General features: G+C 40.4%; 5 protein-coding genes across 5 annotated transcripts; 2 read left to right on the forward strand and 3 right to left on the reverse strand.

Moving 5' to 3' along the window:
• Nucleotides 1–4,702: 4,702 nt before the first annotated feature.
• Nucleotides 4,703–5,143, forward strand: LOC117577262 (zinc finger protein 736-like). The gene has a single exon (XM_034262249.1). The coding sequence runs from the start codon at nt 4,703–4,705 to the stop codon at nt 5,141–5,143; it is 441 nt and encodes a 146-aa protein (XP_034118140.1).
• A 400-nt stretch (nt 5,144–5,543) lies between these two features.
• On the reverse strand, nt 5,544–5,975 carry LOC117577261 (zinc finger protein Gfi-1b-like). The gene has a single exon (XM_034262247.1). The coding sequence runs from the start codon at nt 5,973–5,975 to the stop codon at nt 5,544–5,546; it is 432 nt and encodes a 143-aa protein (XP_034118138.1).
• Nucleotides 5,976–10,429: 4,454 nt separating this feature from the next.
• On the reverse strand, nt 10,430–10,864 carry LOC117577260 (zinc finger protein Gfi-1b-like). The gene has a single exon (XM_034262246.1). The coding sequence runs from the start codon at nt 10,862–10,864 to the stop codon at nt 10,430–10,432; it is 435 nt and encodes a 144-aa protein (XP_034118137.1).
• A 3,688-nt stretch (nt 10,865–14,552) lies between these two features.
• On the forward strand, nt 14,553–15,235 carry LOC117577259 (zinc finger protein 569-like). The gene is made up of 2 exons (XM_034262245.1): nt 14,553–14,573; nt 14,813–15,235. The coding sequence occupies exons 1-2, from the start codon at nt 14,553–14,555 to the stop codon at nt 15,233–15,235; spliced, it is 444 nt and encodes a 147-aa protein (XP_034118136.1).
• Nucleotides 15,236–17,325: 2,090 nt separating this feature from the next.
• Nucleotides 17,326–18,287, reverse strand: LOC117577256 (ankyrin repeat and KH domain-containing protein 1-like). Its single transcript, XM_034262243.2, has 2 exons — nt 18,127–18,287; nt 17,326–18,035 (listed from the first exon to the last, which is right to left on the reverse strand). The coding sequence occupies exons 1-2, from the start codon at nt 18,262–18,264 to the stop codon at nt 17,427–17,429; spliced, it is 747 nt and encodes a 248-aa protein (XP_034118134.2). The 5' UTR covers nt 18,265–18,287; the 3' UTR covers nt 17,326–17,426.
• Nucleotides 18,288–18,587: the final 300 nt, after the last annotated feature.

Here is an 18,587-nt window from a genome sequence, read left to right on the forward strand (position 1 = left end):
AGACCGGGCGACCTGACCCTTCGCAAAGGAGTCGATAGCCCAAATTATTTTGTTATCTGTAATAGACTGGCAGGGAGTCTCATAACTGGAGGACTAGGAAAGAGCTGCCAGTCACTATTCTCTATTCCAATACATCCCGGGAAATGAGTTGAGAGCAGTGCTTCAAGAGTCAGCACTGCTCTCCGTCCACGCTCCATCGCCCGACTTGAGCAGACTAGGACTGGAAGCCTGCTTTGGACAGCAGCTTCCTCAGTCTGGAGTGTGTTTGATGTTATCCAGGTCCGAGCAGAAGGTTCTCCATGAAGACCTTTTGGATGATCGGATCATCTTCTTGTACGACTTCAGAAGAGACCTATACTCGTCCCAGACATATTCGAGTCCGCCTTCTTAGCAAGTTGAACATGCTAGTAAGCTCTCCACGTAGCGATGAGAGATCTGGGTTCCACCAGGGTGGCTTCAATCTTCTCGTCGGTCTGAGAGTCTTACAAGATTGGCGAAACGCTGAAAGTAGTCCTGCAGAAAGGACATTGACATTAGTTTCTAGGTCCTGCACCGAGTTGATGTTACCCGGCGAACCAAGAGACTTGGAAACAAGGCTAGGGAGCGCAGTGTAGTTCGTGTTTACGGGGATTTCTGAACGGCTGAGCCGCAGGTACCCTGTTAAAAGGAATGGTAAGCGTTGAATGTACTTATGGTTGCGAGAAGCGGGTCTGTCCAGGACCCTCCACTCTTCAACATTGTTACACTCAGTTTGAAATCGTTAAGTCCAGCACATTACTGATGTGGGACCTAATAGGTAGATACCTCACCCTCTGTTGGCTATGCTAAGCTTATGGTTAAGGATAAAATCAAGAAACTGACTCACCCCTGTCGAGTTGATGTCGGGACTTCCCAGACGCTATGGTGGGCGTTGGCGTCCGTTCCGATAAATAATAATATGCTTATTGGAGGACACAGACCATGTCCACCAGCCTCCGCAGCTCGTCAGGTGGAGCCGGCTTTGTCGTGGGCATATAACAGGATGCCAGCAGCAAACATCCTTCACGGCTCTCCAGCACCACCACGGTTAGATTCGTCGTTGCTGTAATTAGGTAGTAGATAGCTTTTAGCCCCTTCTTTACGCTTGTTATGCGCAGTTTTCGATCTGCTTACAATGGGCGTGGCAAAAATTTAAAACAAGTTGATCTGCGAAACATCAGTGCAGTCGACCGTGTTGGCTCTACGCTACCACGGTTCTTGGATCAACAGCCGCGTTATACGGAAGGAGTAGACTCCGCCGACACAGACGTTTGGCCATTTCGTGGAGGTTGAGTTGACGCACATCAAGAATATATAGCCTTTATAGGGTCGGAGATGCCTCGTTCTACATGGACACATACATTTCCTGCCTCCACGTTCGTCAGTCAGGCCTGAGGTGCTGGGTGGGTAGCGTCGGTAAAAATGTTATAAATAGATCTGTGCAGAAAATAATTCCTAATTAAGTTTGGCACAGTGCATACATATATACATAGATGTCCAAGATATACATATACGCTACATAGAGGACAATGCAACATTGAATAAAATCGTCAAAAAGAATAGTCTCACGACCAAATCGATCGAATTTACGTAAAAGAACTTCAACAAGGTGGTCGAAAGACGATAACCAAATGATGTAAGCGCAGTCTTAGTTCATGTTTATCAATATTTCCGGAATTGTCTCTGTCAAATGATCGAAAACAATTTTGCCAATCGGTTACATATTTCCAAAGTGCTCAAAATCTTGAAATGAAACTGTTCCTCGGTTTTTTCGCGATCAAACATTCCAATCATCAAGCGGACTGCTTCGGGCAAATTTTTGCCACGCCCACTTCCGCCCCCGCAAATCAAAAAAATCGAACAACAAGCGTAATTTTAAAGCTAAAGTTTTGGTATGTACTATAAATTACTATAGTAGCTGGTTGCGATCAGATAAAAATTGTGGAAGTTATTAAAGAAATACTTTTGTATGGACAAAAACGCCTACTTAGCTGCTTTGGCCGACAATCTGGTACATTGTGCCGTCTATGGTATATTTTTTTAATAAGGTGTACTATATTGATATACCAAACATACAATTTGGTATATTTTCAGTATTTTTAGTAATTTCGGTATATTTTGAAAATAATACCGCAATATTTTGCCTTTATTAAAAAATGGGTAGCGGTATCTCACAGTCGAGCACACTCGACTGTAACTAACAGCCGATGTGAATGAACATTGTGCCACTGGCAACACGCCGCTCATAGTTGCCAGCGCGGACAGGTCAGCTACGCGTGGTGAAAGTACTGCTGAAGCATGGCCGCCAACGCTAAGGATCACAATAAGAACGGGACATACACCGCTGATGGCAAAAATTTGCTGGCGACTTGATGACTACATACGTACAAACATAACAAAGCCTGTCGAAAAAAAAAATATTCATTTGGTCACAGACGGACATGGCTAAGATCGTCTTGGCTGTTGACGCTGGTCAAGAATATTTATACACACTTTATAGGTCGGAGATGCCTCCTTCTACCTGTTACATACATTTTTGCATGCCGGCGGCACGCAGACATATAGATACTCTCCCGCCCCTCAGTGGGTGTGACCGTGGGACACGCAGTCAGAGGATCTCCTTAACGTGCCGCCGGTGGTAGCACTATCCACGCCTTCCACTAAGATTGGGCTTACATCCAGCCCGAGTTGAATAGTTTAAATAGTCCATTCGAGACATAGTTGGCATAATTTGTTCTTTTTTGCCCCCCATAGCGTTTTTAAGTCTGACCGCCAGACACCTTCGTACCATGGATCTTGCTACTTATTCTCATCGCAGATGCCCGAAAGATAAGGAACAGAGTCAATGCTAGGATCAAGCAGTCCTGAATTCGACGTATAGTAGAGATCTGCTACCTTTGACATGAGTTTACAGATCCTACCCAGCCAGCACCTCGATAGGGTTCAGCAGAGGATTTTTGCCAGCCAATTCAATTTAAACATCACTAAAATTTGAGTAAAAGTAAACTAAAAAAAAAAAGCTGCTTAAATTTGGTCAAAAATCCAGAATTCCCGCTGCCCGCTGTTTTCATATTTTTTCACGCAAAAAGCGGAAATGACACCACTGTTGGCTATGTGCCTCATCGCCAGTCGAAGCTATCGCGACCAGCGTTGCCACTTTAGCTATTTGCCCGCTAGATTTGACGGTTTTTAAAAGCAAAATGCGGGATAAATTGAAAACTACTTTAGTTTTTTTTAAAACATGTGGTAACTTTGTGTATTTTTATGTTTTACGATGCCACACTTTAAAAACCTTGCAGTATTTTTGCATTGCAATGGTAAAAAACATCGATATGCCAAAAGATCTTTACATTATTATCGATTTTTACTAGTGTTATACCATCACCATCTGAGTATTTCACAATTTTCAAAAACGATCCTGTGACAGTTGAAATGCCAAAAGTTTATAAGCAAAAAACCGTGACATGCTTGGTTGGAAGACCCACCACTTAAGGATTGGCTAACTTTGGATACAGCTGATGATCAAAAATGCTTTTGCAAATATTGCAAATCCAGCATTAATGCGAAGCTTTCGGATTTGCACGCGCATGCCAAGACAAATAAGCACAAGTCTTCGTCATCTGCGTTTTCACAGACGAACAAAATAACGTTCGTTCCATCTGTCTCTCCAAAAACCTGCCGGGAAGAGGCGGCATTGTCTTTGTATGTTGCGGCGCATTCATCGGTGAGCCCAATTGACCATTTGGGATTGTTGTGAGGGACAAATTTTCAGGATGGCGGTGCTATAAAGCTTCATAGAACAAAGTGCACCAGTATAATAACAAATATTTGGGCTCCAAGCTTTAAATCGTTATTAAAGGAGGACATCGGTGATGCCAAGTACAGCTTGTTGCTTGATGAAAGTACTGATATAAGTGTCTGCAAGACCCTTGGTAAGTTAAAATGCTAATCATCCTAAAACACAATTAAATATAGGTCTTGGTATAAACTATTTTAGTTCAACACGGAGCATCATGGTTTTCCACATTTTTATCCCTGGTTCCGCTCGAGGAGGGCGACGCGAAAACGATTGCGAACACCCTCTGCCAGGAATTAACAACTTTAAATTAAACCTTGGGAATTTGATTGGAATCGGCACGGACAACGCAAGTGTTATGGTTGGTTCAAAGCAAAGTGTGTACACGGAGTTGAAAAAAAGAGTTCCTTCCCTAATTTTAATTAAGTGTGTATGCCATTCACTACAACTGGCTGTCAACAGTACATGTAAACATTTTTTACGCGAGGCCTTAGAATATATTGTTTACGAAACCTATAATTGGTTTTTCAAAAAGTGCGCGAAAAGGCAATCAGATTACAAAAAAAATATATCAGCTTATTAATGCAGAAGAGGTAAAACGACCTACATACGTGTTTGTATTGTTTGACTTTAACCTTTTTGTCTATTAACATGTGCTTGTCTCTAGTCTGTGTAATGTGGTATTGTTCTCTATGTTTGTATATTTATTTTCTGGTATACAGTGTTGCCAACTTGGCTATTTTCTAGCCAGATTTGGCTATTTTGCATGACCTAAAACTAGAAACCACTCAATTTTGCAGGAGCCTGTTATGTTGGCTATTTCACAAAAAAAATTTGCTATTTTTTGCTATTTTAAATAATTTGTAAGGCACTAACCTGGCGGGACACATGCGCACCCATGCCGAGGACAAGCCGTATAAATGCGATCAATGCGGACGCAGCTATGCGGCCTTCGATCATCTGCGTCGCCACAAACTGACGCACACCGGGGAGCGGCCGTATGCGGTCCGGCAACATAAAATCAGTCATTCGGGCGAAAAGCCCTTCAAGTGCGACAAATGCATGAAGGCATTCCCAACCAAGAAAGGCCTCAGTATCCATATGCGTATCCATAATAAGGAGGCGCCCGTCACTGCCACCATCATCAGCAGCGTCGGCGGCGGCGGCACAACCAATAGCTCAGCACAGTCCCAATCGCAAGATCAGTGTAACATCTGTGAACGCTTCTATCTGACCACCTCTAGCCTGGCGGCACACATGCGCACCCATGCTCAGCACAGTCCCAATCGCAATTGTCGCCGTCGCAGCAACAGCAATCGAAACGGTTAACGACGGTCGCTAGACGTCGCACGGTGATGAGCGGATGCACAATGCCCGATGTCAGTGATCAGCAGGTGTCCACACCCACACAAAGATAAAATAATTTCAACAATAATAAGTGAAATTACAAGGAAAACTTTCGCTGTCAAATCTTTCGAATTTCCACATTTAAAAAATATCAAAATGTACTTTACTTATTCTATGTGAATATTAAGTTTGCCGCAGGGCATGATTTTCCAATATGGAAAATGCGGTGCCAGCCGAATTCTAATCTTAATCACTTAGAACTAAACTTAACAGCAATTTGCCGATTGATGTTTGTTGATTCTTGTACATAAGGTTTTCATAAGATGGAAGTGTTTTGGCTTCGTGGTGGCTTCTATATATATATATAGTCGTACATATAGCATTATTTGAGCTGCTCCTTTTGTTGATCAACGGCACAAACTTTGCGGGTATGCGAACGTTTGTGGGCAATCAAATTGCTGGAGTAGCGGAAGCTGCGTCCACAGCTGTCGCAGGTGTGTGGCTTTTCGCCCGTCTGCGTCAGCATGTGCTTCTTGTAGCCGGACTTCTGTGTTAAACCCTTTCCGCATATGTCGCAGGTGAAGGGCTTGACACCGGTGTGGCTCAAGAGATGGGAGCGCAGCGAAGAGGCCTGACGATACGTTTTGCCGCACGTGCGACATTTGTTGGGATTGTGAAGCGTTGCATGGCCATCGTTTGCGTTGCGTGTCTTGAATGAATCGCCGCAAATGTTGCACACATAGGGACGATCCTCGCCATGCAATTGCATGTGATATTTAAAGGAGTTACTCGTGCTCAGCTGCTTGCTGCACATCTACAAAAAAAAAACAAGTAAGAAAGTTACAGTCGAGTGTGCTCGACTGTGAGATACCCGCTACCCATTTTTAATAAAGGCAAAAAATTGCGGTATCATTTTCAAAATATATACCGAAAATATTAAAAATATATTTTGGGGTATTATTATTAATATATATACAAATATACTAAAACACTTAAAAATATACCAAATGGTATATTTGGTATATCGATATAGTACCGCATTCAAAATATACCATAGACGGCACAATATACCAGATTGTCGGCCAAAGCAAATTAGACCCCTAGTAAGTAGGCGTTTTTGCCCATACAAAAGTATTTCTTTAATAACTTTGGCATTTTTTATCTGATCGCAAAAATTTCAGGAATCATAAATACTATACTTATTATTGTATATACCAATTCTAGCTTTACAATTACGCTTGTTATTCGATTTTTTGATTTACGGGGGGCGGAAGTGGGCGTGGCAAAAATTTGAAACAAACTTGATCTGCGTGCAAACATAACAAATGCTGTCGAAAAAAATGATGGCTCTATCTTTTATAGTCTCTGAGATCTACATAGGTGTTCATACGGACGGACGGGCAGACACACAGACGGACATGGCCAGATCGTCTCGGCTGTTGACGCTGATCAAGAATATATATATACTTTATAGGGTCGGAGATGCCTCCTTCTACCTGTTACATACATTTCCTGCCGGCACAAAGTTATAATACCCTTCTACCCTATGGGTAGCGGGTATAAAAATGTTATAAATATATTAGTGGCAGAAAATAATTCCTAATTAAGTTTGGCACAGTGCATACATATATACATAGATGTCCAAGATATATGTACATATACCTACATAGAGGACAATGCAACATTGAATAAAATCGTCAAAAAGAATAGTCTCACGACCAAATCGATCGAATTTACGTAAAAGAACTTCAACAAGGTGGTCGGAAAGACGATAACCAAATGATGTAAGCGCAGTCTTAGTTCATGTTTATCAATATTTCCGGAATTGTCTCTGTCAAATGATCGAAAACAATTTTGCCAATCGGTTACATATTTCAAAGTGCTCAAAAATCTTGAAATGAAACTGTTCCTCGGTTTTCGCGATCAAACATTCCAATCATCAAGCGGACTGCTTCGGGCAAATTTTTGCCACGCCCACTTCCGCCCCCGCAAATCAAAAAAATCGAATAACAAGCGTAATTTTAAAGCTAAAGTTTTGGTATGTACTATAATTACTATAGTAGCTGGTTGCGATCAGATAAAAATTGTGGAAGTTATTAAAGAAATACTTTTGTATGGACAAAAACGCCTACTTAGCTGCTTTGGCCGACAATCTGGTACATTGTGCCGTCTATGGTATATTTTTTTAATGGTGTACTATATTGATATACCAAACATACCATTTGGTATATTTTCAGTATTTTTAGTAATTTCGGTATATTTTGAAAATAATACCGCAATATTTTGCCTTTATTAAAAATGGGTAGCGGGTATCTCACAGTCGAGCACACTCGACTGTAACTAACAGCCGATGTGAATGAACATTGTGCCACTGGCAACACGCCGCTCATAGTTGCCAGCGCGGACGGTCATGTGGATGTGGTGAAAGTACTGCTGAAGCATGGCCGCCAACGCTAAGGATCACAATAAGAACGGACATACACCGCTGATGGCAAAAATTTGAAACAAACTTGATCTACATACGTACAAACATAACAAAGCCTGTCGAAAAAAAATATTCATGCACACAGACGGACATGGCTCGATCGTCTTGGTTGTTGACGCTGGTCAAGAATATTTATACACTTTATAGGGTCGGAGATGCCTCCTTCTACCTGTTACATACATTTTGCTGCCGGCACAAAGTTATAATACCCTTCTACTCTATGGGTAGCGGATATAAAAATAAGTGAAGGTTATTCTTAAAGCTTTTGGTTAGCACTATATTAAAAGCTAAGATTGATTTTAGCAACTTTTTCTGTTTTATGATAAAATATATAAATTCGTTCATTTTTTGGTTTGCATACGAATTTGTTAATTTTTGCAATTATCAGAAAAGAAAATAAAACAGGAAGAAAAATTAAAAATCACTCGTAGCTTGTAGACTTCTTTTGGCATCGTCAATTTGTTTTAGTGCAAGCGAATTTCACAATTTTAGTGATGCAAGACGCTCCAATTTAGGTGCAAACTTTTGAGGGAAGTTATTCGATCCAAGTAAATATCGATATTTTGTCGATAGAAATACATTTGTAACATTTTAGCTTTTAAATTCAATTTAAACATCACTAAAATTTGAGTAAGAGTAAACTAAAAAAAAAAAGCTGCTTAAATTTGGTCAAAAATCCAGAATTCCCGCTGCCCGCTGTTTTCATATTTTTCACGCAAAAAGCGGAAATGACACCACTGTTGGCTATGTGCCTCATCGCCAGTCGAAGCTATCGCGACCAGCGTTGCCACTTTAGCTATTTGCCCGCTAGATTTGACGGTTTTTAAAAGCAAAATGCGGGATAAATTGAAAACTACTTTAGTTTTTTAAAAACATGTGGTAACTTTGTGTATTTTTATGTTTTACGATGCCACTTTAAAACCTTGCAGTATTTTTGCATTGCAATGGTAAAAAACATCGATATGCCAAAAGATCTTTACATTATTATCGATTTTTACTAGTGTTATACCATCACCATCTGGGTATTTCACAATTTTCAAAACGATCCTGTGACAGTTGAAATGCCAAAAGTTTATAAGCAAAAACCGTGCCATGCTTGGTTGGAAGACCCACCACTTAAGGATTGGCTAACTTTGGATGCAGCTGATGATCAAAAATGCTTTTGCAAATATTGCAAATCCAGCATTAATGCGAAGCTTTCGGATTTGCACGCGCATGCCAAGACAAATAAGCACAAGTCTTCGTCATCTGCGTTTTCACAGACGAACAAAATAACGTTCGTTCCATCTGTCTCTCCAAAAACCTGCCGGCAAGAGGCGGCATTGTCTTTGTATGTTGCGGCGCATTCATCGGTGAGCCCAATTGACCATTTGGGATTGTTGTGAGGGACAAATTTTCAGGATGGCGGTGCTATAAAGCTTCATAGAACAAAGTGCACCAGTATAATAACAAATATTTGGGCTCCAAGCTTTAAATCGTTATTAAAGGAGGACATCGGTGATGCCAAGTACAGCTTGTTGCTTGATGAAAGTACTGATATAAGTGTCTGCAAGACCCTTGGTAAGTTAAAATGCTAATCATCCTAAAACACAATTAAATATAGGTCTTGGTATAAACTATTTTAGTTCAACACGGAGCATCATGGTTTCCACATTTTTATCCCTGGTTCCGCTCGAGGAGGGCGACCCGAAAACGATTGCGAACACCCTCTGCCAGGAATTAACAACTTTAAATTAAACCTTGGGAATTTGATTGGAATCGGCACGGACAACGCAAGTGTTATGGTTGGTTCAAAGCAAAGTGTGTACACGGAGTTGAAAAAAAGAGTTCCTTCCCTAATTTTAATTAAGTGTGTATGCCATTCACTACAACTGGCTGTCAACAGTACATGTAAACATTTTTTACGCGAGGCCTTAGAATATATTGTTTACGAAACCTATAATTGGTTTTCAAAAAGCGCGAAAAGGCAATCAGATTACAAAAAAATATATCAGCTTATTAATGCAGAAGAGGAGCCTGTTATGTTGGCTATTTCACAAAAAAAATTTGCCATTTTTTATTTTATTTTAAATAAAAATCAGTCATTCGGGCGAAAAGCCCTTCAAGTGCGACAAATGCATGAAGGCATTCCCAACCAAGAAAGGCCTCAGTATCCATATGCGTGTCCATAATAAGGAGGCGCCCGTCACTGCCACCATCATCAGCAGCGTCGGCGGCGGCGGCACAACCAATAGCTCAGCACAGTCCCAATCGCAAGATCAGTGTAACATCTGTGAACGCTTCTATCTGACCACCTCTAGCCTGGCGGCACACATGCGCACCCATGCTCAGCACAGTCCCAATCGCAATTGTCGCCGTCGCAGCAACAGCAATCGGAACGGTTAACGACGGTCGCTAGACGTCGCACGGTGATGAGCGGAAGCACAATGCCCGATGTCAGTGATCAGCAGGTGTCCACACCCACACAAAGATAAAATAATTTCAACAATAATAAGTGAAATTACAAGGAAAACTTTCGCTGTCAAATCTTTCGAATTTCCACATTTAAAAAATATCAAAATGTACTTTACTTATTCTATGTGAATATTAAGTTTGCCGCAGGGCATTTTCCAATATGGAAAATGCGGTGCCAGCCGAATTCTAATCTTAATCACTTAGAACTAAACTTAACAGCAATTTGCCGATTGATGTTTGTTGATTCTTGTACATAAGGTTTTCATAAGATGGAAGTGTTTTGGCTTCGTGGTGGCTTCTATATATATATAGTCGTACATATAGCATTATTATTCGAGCTGCTCCTTTTGTTGATCAACGGCACAAACTTTGCGGGTATGCGAACGTTTGTGGGCAATCAAATTGCTGGAGTAGCGGAAGCTGCGTCCACAGCTGTCGCAGGTGTGTGGCTTTTCGCCCGTCTGCGTCAGCATGTGCTTCTTGTAGCCGGACTTCTGTGTTAAACCCTTTCCGCATATGTCGCAGGTGAAGGGCTTGACACCGGTGTGGCTCAAGAGATGGGAGCGCAGCAGCGAAGAGGCCTGACGATACGTTTTGCCGCACGTGCGACATTTGTTGGGATTGTGAAGCGTTGCATGGCCATCGTTTGCGTTGCGTGTCTTGAATGAATCGCCGCAAATGTTGCACACATAGGGACGATCCTCGCCATGTAATTGCATGTGATATTTAAAGGAGTTACTCGTGCTCAGCTGCTTGCTGCACATCTACAAAAAAAACAAGTAAGAAAGTTACAGTCGAGTGTGCTCGACTGTGAGATACCCGCTACCCATTTTTAATAAAGCCAAAAAATTGCGGTATCATTTTCAAAATATACCGAAAATATTAAAAATATATTTTGGGGTATTATTATTAATATATACCAAATATACTAAAACACTTAAAAATATACCAAATGGTATATTTGGTATATCGATATAGTACCGCATTCAAAATATACCATAGACGGCACAATATACCAGATTGTCGGCCAAAGCAAATTAGACCCCTAATAAGTAGGCGTTTTTGCCCATACAAAGTATTTCTTTAATAACTTCGGCATTTTTTATCTGATCGCAAATTTTCAGGAATCATAAATACTATATTATTATTGTATATACCAATTCTAGCTTTACAATTACGCTTGTTATTCGATTTTTTGATTTACGGGGGCGGAAGTGGCGTGGCAAAAATTTGAAACAAACTTGATCTGCGTGCAAACATAACAAATGCTGTCGAAAAAAATGATGGCTCTATCTTTTATAGTCTCTGAGATCTACATAGGTGTTCATACGGACGGACGGGCAGACACACAGACGGACATGGCCAGATCGTCTCGGCTGTTGACGCTGATCAAGAATATATATACTTTATAGGGTCGGAGATGCCTCCTTCTACCTGTTACATACATTTCCTGCCGGCACAAAGTTATAATACCCTTCTACCCTATTGGTAGCGGGTATAAAAATGTTATATAAATATATTAGTGGCAGAAAATAATTCCTAATTAAGTTTGGCACAGTGCATACATATATACATAGATGTCCAAGATATATGTACATATACCTACATAGAGGACAATGCAACATTGAATAAAATCGTCAAAAAGAATAGTCTCACGACCAAATCGATCGAATTTACGTAAAAGAACTTCAACAAGGTGGTCGGAAAGACGATAACCAAATGATGTAAGCGCAGTCTTAGTTCATGTTTATCAATATTTCCGGAATTGTCTCTGTCAAATGATCGAAAACAATTTTGCCAATCGGTTACATATTTCCAAAGTGCTCCAAAATCTTGAAATGAAACTGTTCCTCGGTTTTCGCGATCAAACATTCCAATCATCAAGCGGACTGCTTCGGGCAAATTTTTGCCACGCCCACTTCCGCCCCCGCAAATCAAAAAAATCGAATAACAAGCGTAATTTTAAAGCTAAAGTTTTGGTATGTACTATAATTACGATAGTAGCTGGTTGCGATCAGATAAAAATTGTGGAAGTTATTAAAGAAATACTTTTGTATGGACAAAAACGCCTACTTAGCTGCTTTGGCCGACAATCTGGTACATTGTGCCGTCTATGGTATATTTTTTTAATGGTGTACTATATTGATATACCAAACATACCATTTGGTATATTTTCAGTATTTTTAGTAATTTCGGTATATTTTGAAAATAATACCGCAATATTTTGCCTTTATTAAAAATGGGTAGCGGGTATCTCACAGTCGAGCACACTCGACTGTAACTAACAGCCGATGTGAATGAACATTGTGCCACTGGCAACACGCCGCTCATAGTTGCCAGCGCGGACGGTCATGTGGATGTGGTGAAAGTACTGCTGAAGCATGGCCGCCAACGCTAAGGATCACAATAAGAACGGACATACACCGCTGATGGCAAAAATTTGAAACAAACTTGATCTACATACGTACAAACATAACAAAGCCTGTCGAAAAAAAATATTCATGCACACAGACGGACATGGCTAGATCGTCTTGGTTGTTGACGCTGGTCAAGAATATTTATACACTTTATAGGGTCGGAGATGCCTCCTTCTACCTGTTACATACATTTTGCTGCCGGTTATATATACACAATGGGTAGCGGATATAAAAATAAGTGAAGGTTATTCTTTAAGCTTTTTGGTTAGCACTATAATTAAAGCTAAGATTGATGCAACTTTTTCTGTTTTATGATAAATATATAATTCGTTCATTTATTTGGTTTGCATACGAATTTGTTAATTTTTGCAATTATCAGAAAGAAAATAAAACAGGAAGAAAAATTCAAAATCACTCGTAGCTTGTAGACTTCTTTTGCATCGTCAATTTGTTTTTAGTGCAAGCGAATTTCACAATTTTAGTGATGCAAGACGCTCCAATTTAGGTGCAAACTTTTGAGGGAAGTTATTCGATCCAAGTAAATATCGATATTTTGTCGATAGAAATAGGGACATTTTTAACATTTTAGCTGTTAATTCAATTTAAACATCACTAAAATTTGAGTAAAAGTAACTAAAAAAAAAGCTGCTTAAATTTGCTCAAAAATCCAGAATTCCCGCTGCCGCTGTTTTCATATTTTTCACGCAAAAAAGCGGAAATGACACCACTGTTGGCTATGTGCTCATCGCCAGTCGAAGCTATCGCGACCAGCGTTGCCACTTTAGCTATTTGCCCGCTAGATTTGACGGTTTTTAAAAAGCAAAATGCGGGATAAATTGAAAACTACTTTAGTTTTTTAAAAACATGTGGTAACTTTGTGTATTTTTATGTTTTACGATGCCACTTTAAAACCTTGCAGTATTTTTGCATTGCAATGGTAAAAAACATCGATATGCCAAAGATCTTTACATTATTATCGATTTTTACTAGTGTTATACCATCACCATCTGGGTATTTCACAATTTTCAAAACGATCCTGTGACAGTTGAAATGCCAAAAGTTTATAAGCAAAAACCGTGCCATGCTTGGTTGGAAGACCCACCCACTTAAGGATTGGCTAACTTTGGATACAGCTGATGATCAAAAAATGCTTTTGCAAATATTGCAAATCCAGCATTAATTGCGAAGCTTTCGGATTTGCACGCGCATGCCAAGACAAATAAGCACAAGTCTTCGTCATCTGCGTTTCACAGACGAACAAATAACGTTCGTTCCATCTGTCTCTCCAAAAACCTGCCGGGAAGAGGCGGCATTGTCTTTGTATGTTGCGGCGCATTCATCGGTGAGCCCAATTGACCATTTGGGATTGTTGTGAGGGACAAATTTTGTTCATAGAACAAAGTGCACCAGTATAATAACAAATATTTGGGCTCCAAGCTTTAAATCGCTATTAAAGGAGGACATCGGTGATGCCAAGTACAGCTTGTTGCTGATGAAAGTACTGATATAAGTGTCTGCAAGACCCTTGTAAGTTAAAATGCGAATCATCATCTAAAACACAATTAAATATAGGTCTTGGTATAAACTATTTTAGTTCAACACGGAGCATCATGGTTTCCACATTTTTATCCCTGGTTCCGCTCGAGGAGGGCGACGCGAAAACGATTGCGAACACCTCTGCCAGGAACTTAACAACTTTAAATTAAACCTTGGGAATTTGATTGGAATCGGCACGGACAACGCAGTGTTATGGTTGGTTCAAAGCAAAGTGTGTACACGGAGTTGAAAAAAAAGAGTTCCTTCCCTAATTTTAATTAAGTGTGTATGCCATTCACTACAACTGGCTGTCAACAGTACATGTAAACATTTTTACGCGAGGCCTTAGAATATATTGTTTACGAAACCTATAATTGGTTTTCAAAAAGCGCGAAAAGGCAATCAGATTAAAAAAATATATCAGCTTTATTAATGCAGAAGAGGTAAAACGACCTACGTGTTTGTATTGTTTGACTTTAAACTTTTTGTGTCTATTAACATGTGCTTGTCTCTAGTCTGTGTAATGTGGTATTGTTCTCTATGTTTGTATAATTTATTTTTCTGGTATACAGTGTTGCCAACTTGGCTATTTTCTAGCCAGATTTGGCTATTTTGCATGACCTAAAAACTAGAAACCACTCAATTTTTGCAGGGAGCCTGTTATGTTGGCTATTTCACAAAAAAAATTTTGCTATTTTTGCTATTTTTAAATAATTTGTAAGGCACTAACCTGGCGGGACACATGCGCACCATGCCGAGGACAAGCCGTATAAATGCGATCAATGCGGACGCAGCTATGCGGCCTTCGATCATCTGCGTCGCCACAAACTGACGCAAACCGGGGAGCGGCCGTATGCGGTCCGGCAACATAAAATCAGTCATTCGGGCGAAAAGCCCTTCAAGTGCGACAAATGCATGAAGGCATTCCCAACCAAGAAAGGCCTCAGTATCCATATGCGTATCCATAATAAGGAGGCGCCCGTCACTGCCACCATCATCAGCAGCGTCGGCGGCGGCGGCACAACCAATAGCTCAGCACAGTCCCAATCGCAAGATCAGTGTAACATCTGTGAACGCTTCTATCTGACCACCTCTAGCCTGGCGGCACACATGCGCACCCATGCTCAGCACAGTCCCAATCGCAATTGTCGCCGTCGCAGCAACAGCAATCGAAACGGTTAACGACGGTCGCTAGACGTCGCACGGTGATGAGCGGAAGCACAATGCCCGATGTCAGTGATCAGCAGGTGTCCACACCCCACACAAAGATAAAATAATTTCAACAATAATAAGTGAAATTACAAGGAAAACTTTCGCTGTCAAATCTTTCGAATTTCCACATTTAAAAAATATCAAAATGTACTTTACTTATTCTATGTGAATATTAAGTTTGCCGCAGGGCATTTTCCAATATGGAAAATGCGGTGCCAGCCGAATTCTAATCTTAATCACTTAGAACTAAACTTAACAGCAATTTTGCCGATTGATGTTTTGTTGATTCTTGTACATAAGGTTTTCATAAGATGGAAGTGTTTTGGCTTCGTGTGGCTTCTATATATATATAGTCGTACATATAGCATTATTCGAGCTGCTCCTTTTGTTGATCAACGGCACAAACTTTGCGGGAATGCGAACGTTTGTGGGCAATCAAATTGCTGGAGTAGCGGAAGCTGCGTCCACAGCTGTCGCAGGTGTGTGGCTTTTCGCCCGTCTGCGTCAGCATGTGCTTCTTGTAGCCGGACTTCTGTGTTAAACCCTTTTCCGCATATGTCGCAGGTGAAGGGCTTGACACCGGTGTGGCTCAAGAGATGGGAGCGCAGCGAAGAGCCCTGACGATACGTTTTGCCGCACGTGCGACATTTGTTGGGATTGTGAAGCGTTGCATGGCCATCGTTTGCGTTGCGTGTCTTGAATGAATCGCCGCAAATGTTGCACACATAGGGACGATCCTCGCCATGCAATTGCATGTGATAATTAAAGGAGTTACTCGTGCTCAGCTGCTTGCTGCACATCTACAAAAAAAACAAGTAAGAAAGTTACTAAAAATATATTTTGGGGTATTATTATTAATATATACCAAATATACTAAAACACTTAAAAATATACCAAATGGTATATTTGGTATATCGATATAGTACCGCATTCAAAATATACCATAGACGGCACAATATACCAGATTGTCGGCCAAAGCAAATTAGACCCCTAATAAGTAGGCGTTTTTGCCCATACGAAAGTATTTCTTTAATAACTTCGGCATGTTTTATCTGATCGCAACCAAATTTTCAGGAATCATAAATACTATACTATACATTCTGATTCATTTTTTTACAACAAATTTTATAATTTTTTTTAAAATTTATTTAACTTATAATTTTTTTTAATTCAACAAAATGAGCCAAACTAGCCATGTACTGAGCCTCATATAAGAAAGTAGGTCTGAAAATTGAAATATATATTCAAAGGCATTTTAAGCAACTAAATAAAAGTAGGCGTGGCATGATAAAAGGCGGAATTTCATTTTATTTTTTATTATAAATTATGCCCGCAAAGTCAAGGAATATCTTCTTTTTTTTTCTTTTCGCTTCTTTTTTTGTTGTTGTTGTCCAACCAGATTCTTTGGTGTTTATCGTTAACATAAATGAGTGTCACACAGACTCAATTGGCTAAGATTGATTTTAGGAACTTCTTCTGCTTTCCGATAAAATATATAATTTCGTTCATTTTTTGGTTTTGCGTACGAATTGATTAATTTTTGCAATTATCACAACAGAAAACAAAACAGAAAAAAATTCCAAAACCATTCTTAGCTCTAATTAAAGTACTTATCTAGAGCTATAAAAATAAACTTCTTATTTTCAAAATTGTTTCAGTTTATGTTATTTTCAATGTAAAGAGTCTCTCACGAGACAAATTCCGTCATGGAATTACCTATATTAAAAAAAAGTAAGAAAGCTACAGTCGAGTGTGGTCAACTGACAACTCAAAATAGACTGGTATTAATTTCAAGATATACCAAATACATACATATGTAGGTATATATCGTAATAATACTAAAAATATACCAAGGTTATATTTGGTATATTGATATAATACTACATTCAAAATATACCATCGAGTGCAGACTACTAAAAATATACCAAATGCAATATTCGGTATATTTATTTAGTACTACATTAAAAATATGCTTTCTAGAGCAAAATACAAAAAAAAAGACCAGCTTTAAATGTTCTTTTAATATTCTGTATTTAACAATATTTTTTCAGTCTCTAGCTGTTTATATAATATATATGTAAGTACATATAATAATAAAAGTGCGAGTGAGGAACAAAAATGCGACAGCAAGTGAAGCCAATTTTACCAACGAGCTGGTCGTCTACTTGCGTGCGCCCTTCTCGATAAGTAAGTTCGAGGTCGTCAAGTGGCCGGCACGACTAGCCTCGCTAAGAGGCGTACGTTTGTCATCCGTTGTGTGCTCCAAATTAGCGCCATAAGAGAGGAGCACACTAGCCGCAACGGTATGTCCTTTCTTACACGCAATCATGAGCGCCGTGTCTCCATTTTCCATCACTACATCCACAGCCGCATCGTTCTCCAATAGCAATCTCACCATTCTCTGGTCCCCCTTGCCAGCTGCCATCATGAGATAAGTGTTGCCATTTGAAATGGCCCCATTAATGTTGCCGCCGGCCTCAATGAGCAAAGTGGTAACCTCAAGGTCACTATTGGTAATTGAACATTCGAGTGGCGATGGCAGTGGAAAGGTGGAACTATTGACTTCCGCTCCGTTGTCTAATAATAACTCCGCTACTGCCACTTGGCCACCTTTTGAAGCCGCTGAAAGAGCGAAGTTCAAGTCATCAGCGCCAGCTTCCAGTAGGGAATACACCAAATCAATATGACCCTTGTAACTAGCCACTGACAATGCACTCTCGTTGTGCTCATTGGACCGGGTGTTGATGTTGGCTCCACGCTCGAGAAGTACCTATGAGAGAGACATTAAACATTAGATTAATCAGCAGATTAAAGTGTGAGAGCAGTTTATACATTCTCTATACGTCAGACTCGATACTAACCTGGGCTACTTCCACATGGCCGCCACATGCGGCCTTCATCAGCGGTGTATGTCCAACCACATTGTGCTCATTTAAGTTTGCACCGTGGTTTAGCAGTGCATTTACCACATCAAGATAACCGCCCGCGCTGGCAACCATGAGCGCCGTTTCCCCATTTTCACATCTTTCATTTACATTAAAGTTGTTCCGGAGCATCAGTACCAAGAGAACGCCACGGGTATACACACTCAACGGGTGCACCCGTTACTCATGTGCCTTTTCGGTAGCCTTACACTCGCGAGTGCGAGTGGCCAAAAATACACACACTCGCGAGCCTTATACTCATGAGCAATAAGTGTATCGCGAGCCTTACACTCGCGAGTGCGAGTGCTGAGGCATACTCGCCACTCGCGAGCCTTACACTCGCGAGTGCGAGTGCCAAGGCATACTCGCCACTCGCGAGCCTTACACTCGCGAGTGCG

The sequence above is a fragment of the Drosophila albomicans genome, chromosome 2R (assembly GCF_009650485.2).
Source record: "Drosophila albomicans strain 15112-1751.03 chromosome 2R, ASM965048v2, whole genome shotgun sequence".
NCBI classification, from domain to species: domain Eukaryota; kingdom Metazoa; phylum Arthropoda; class Insecta; order Diptera; family Drosophilidae; genus Drosophila; species Drosophila albomicans.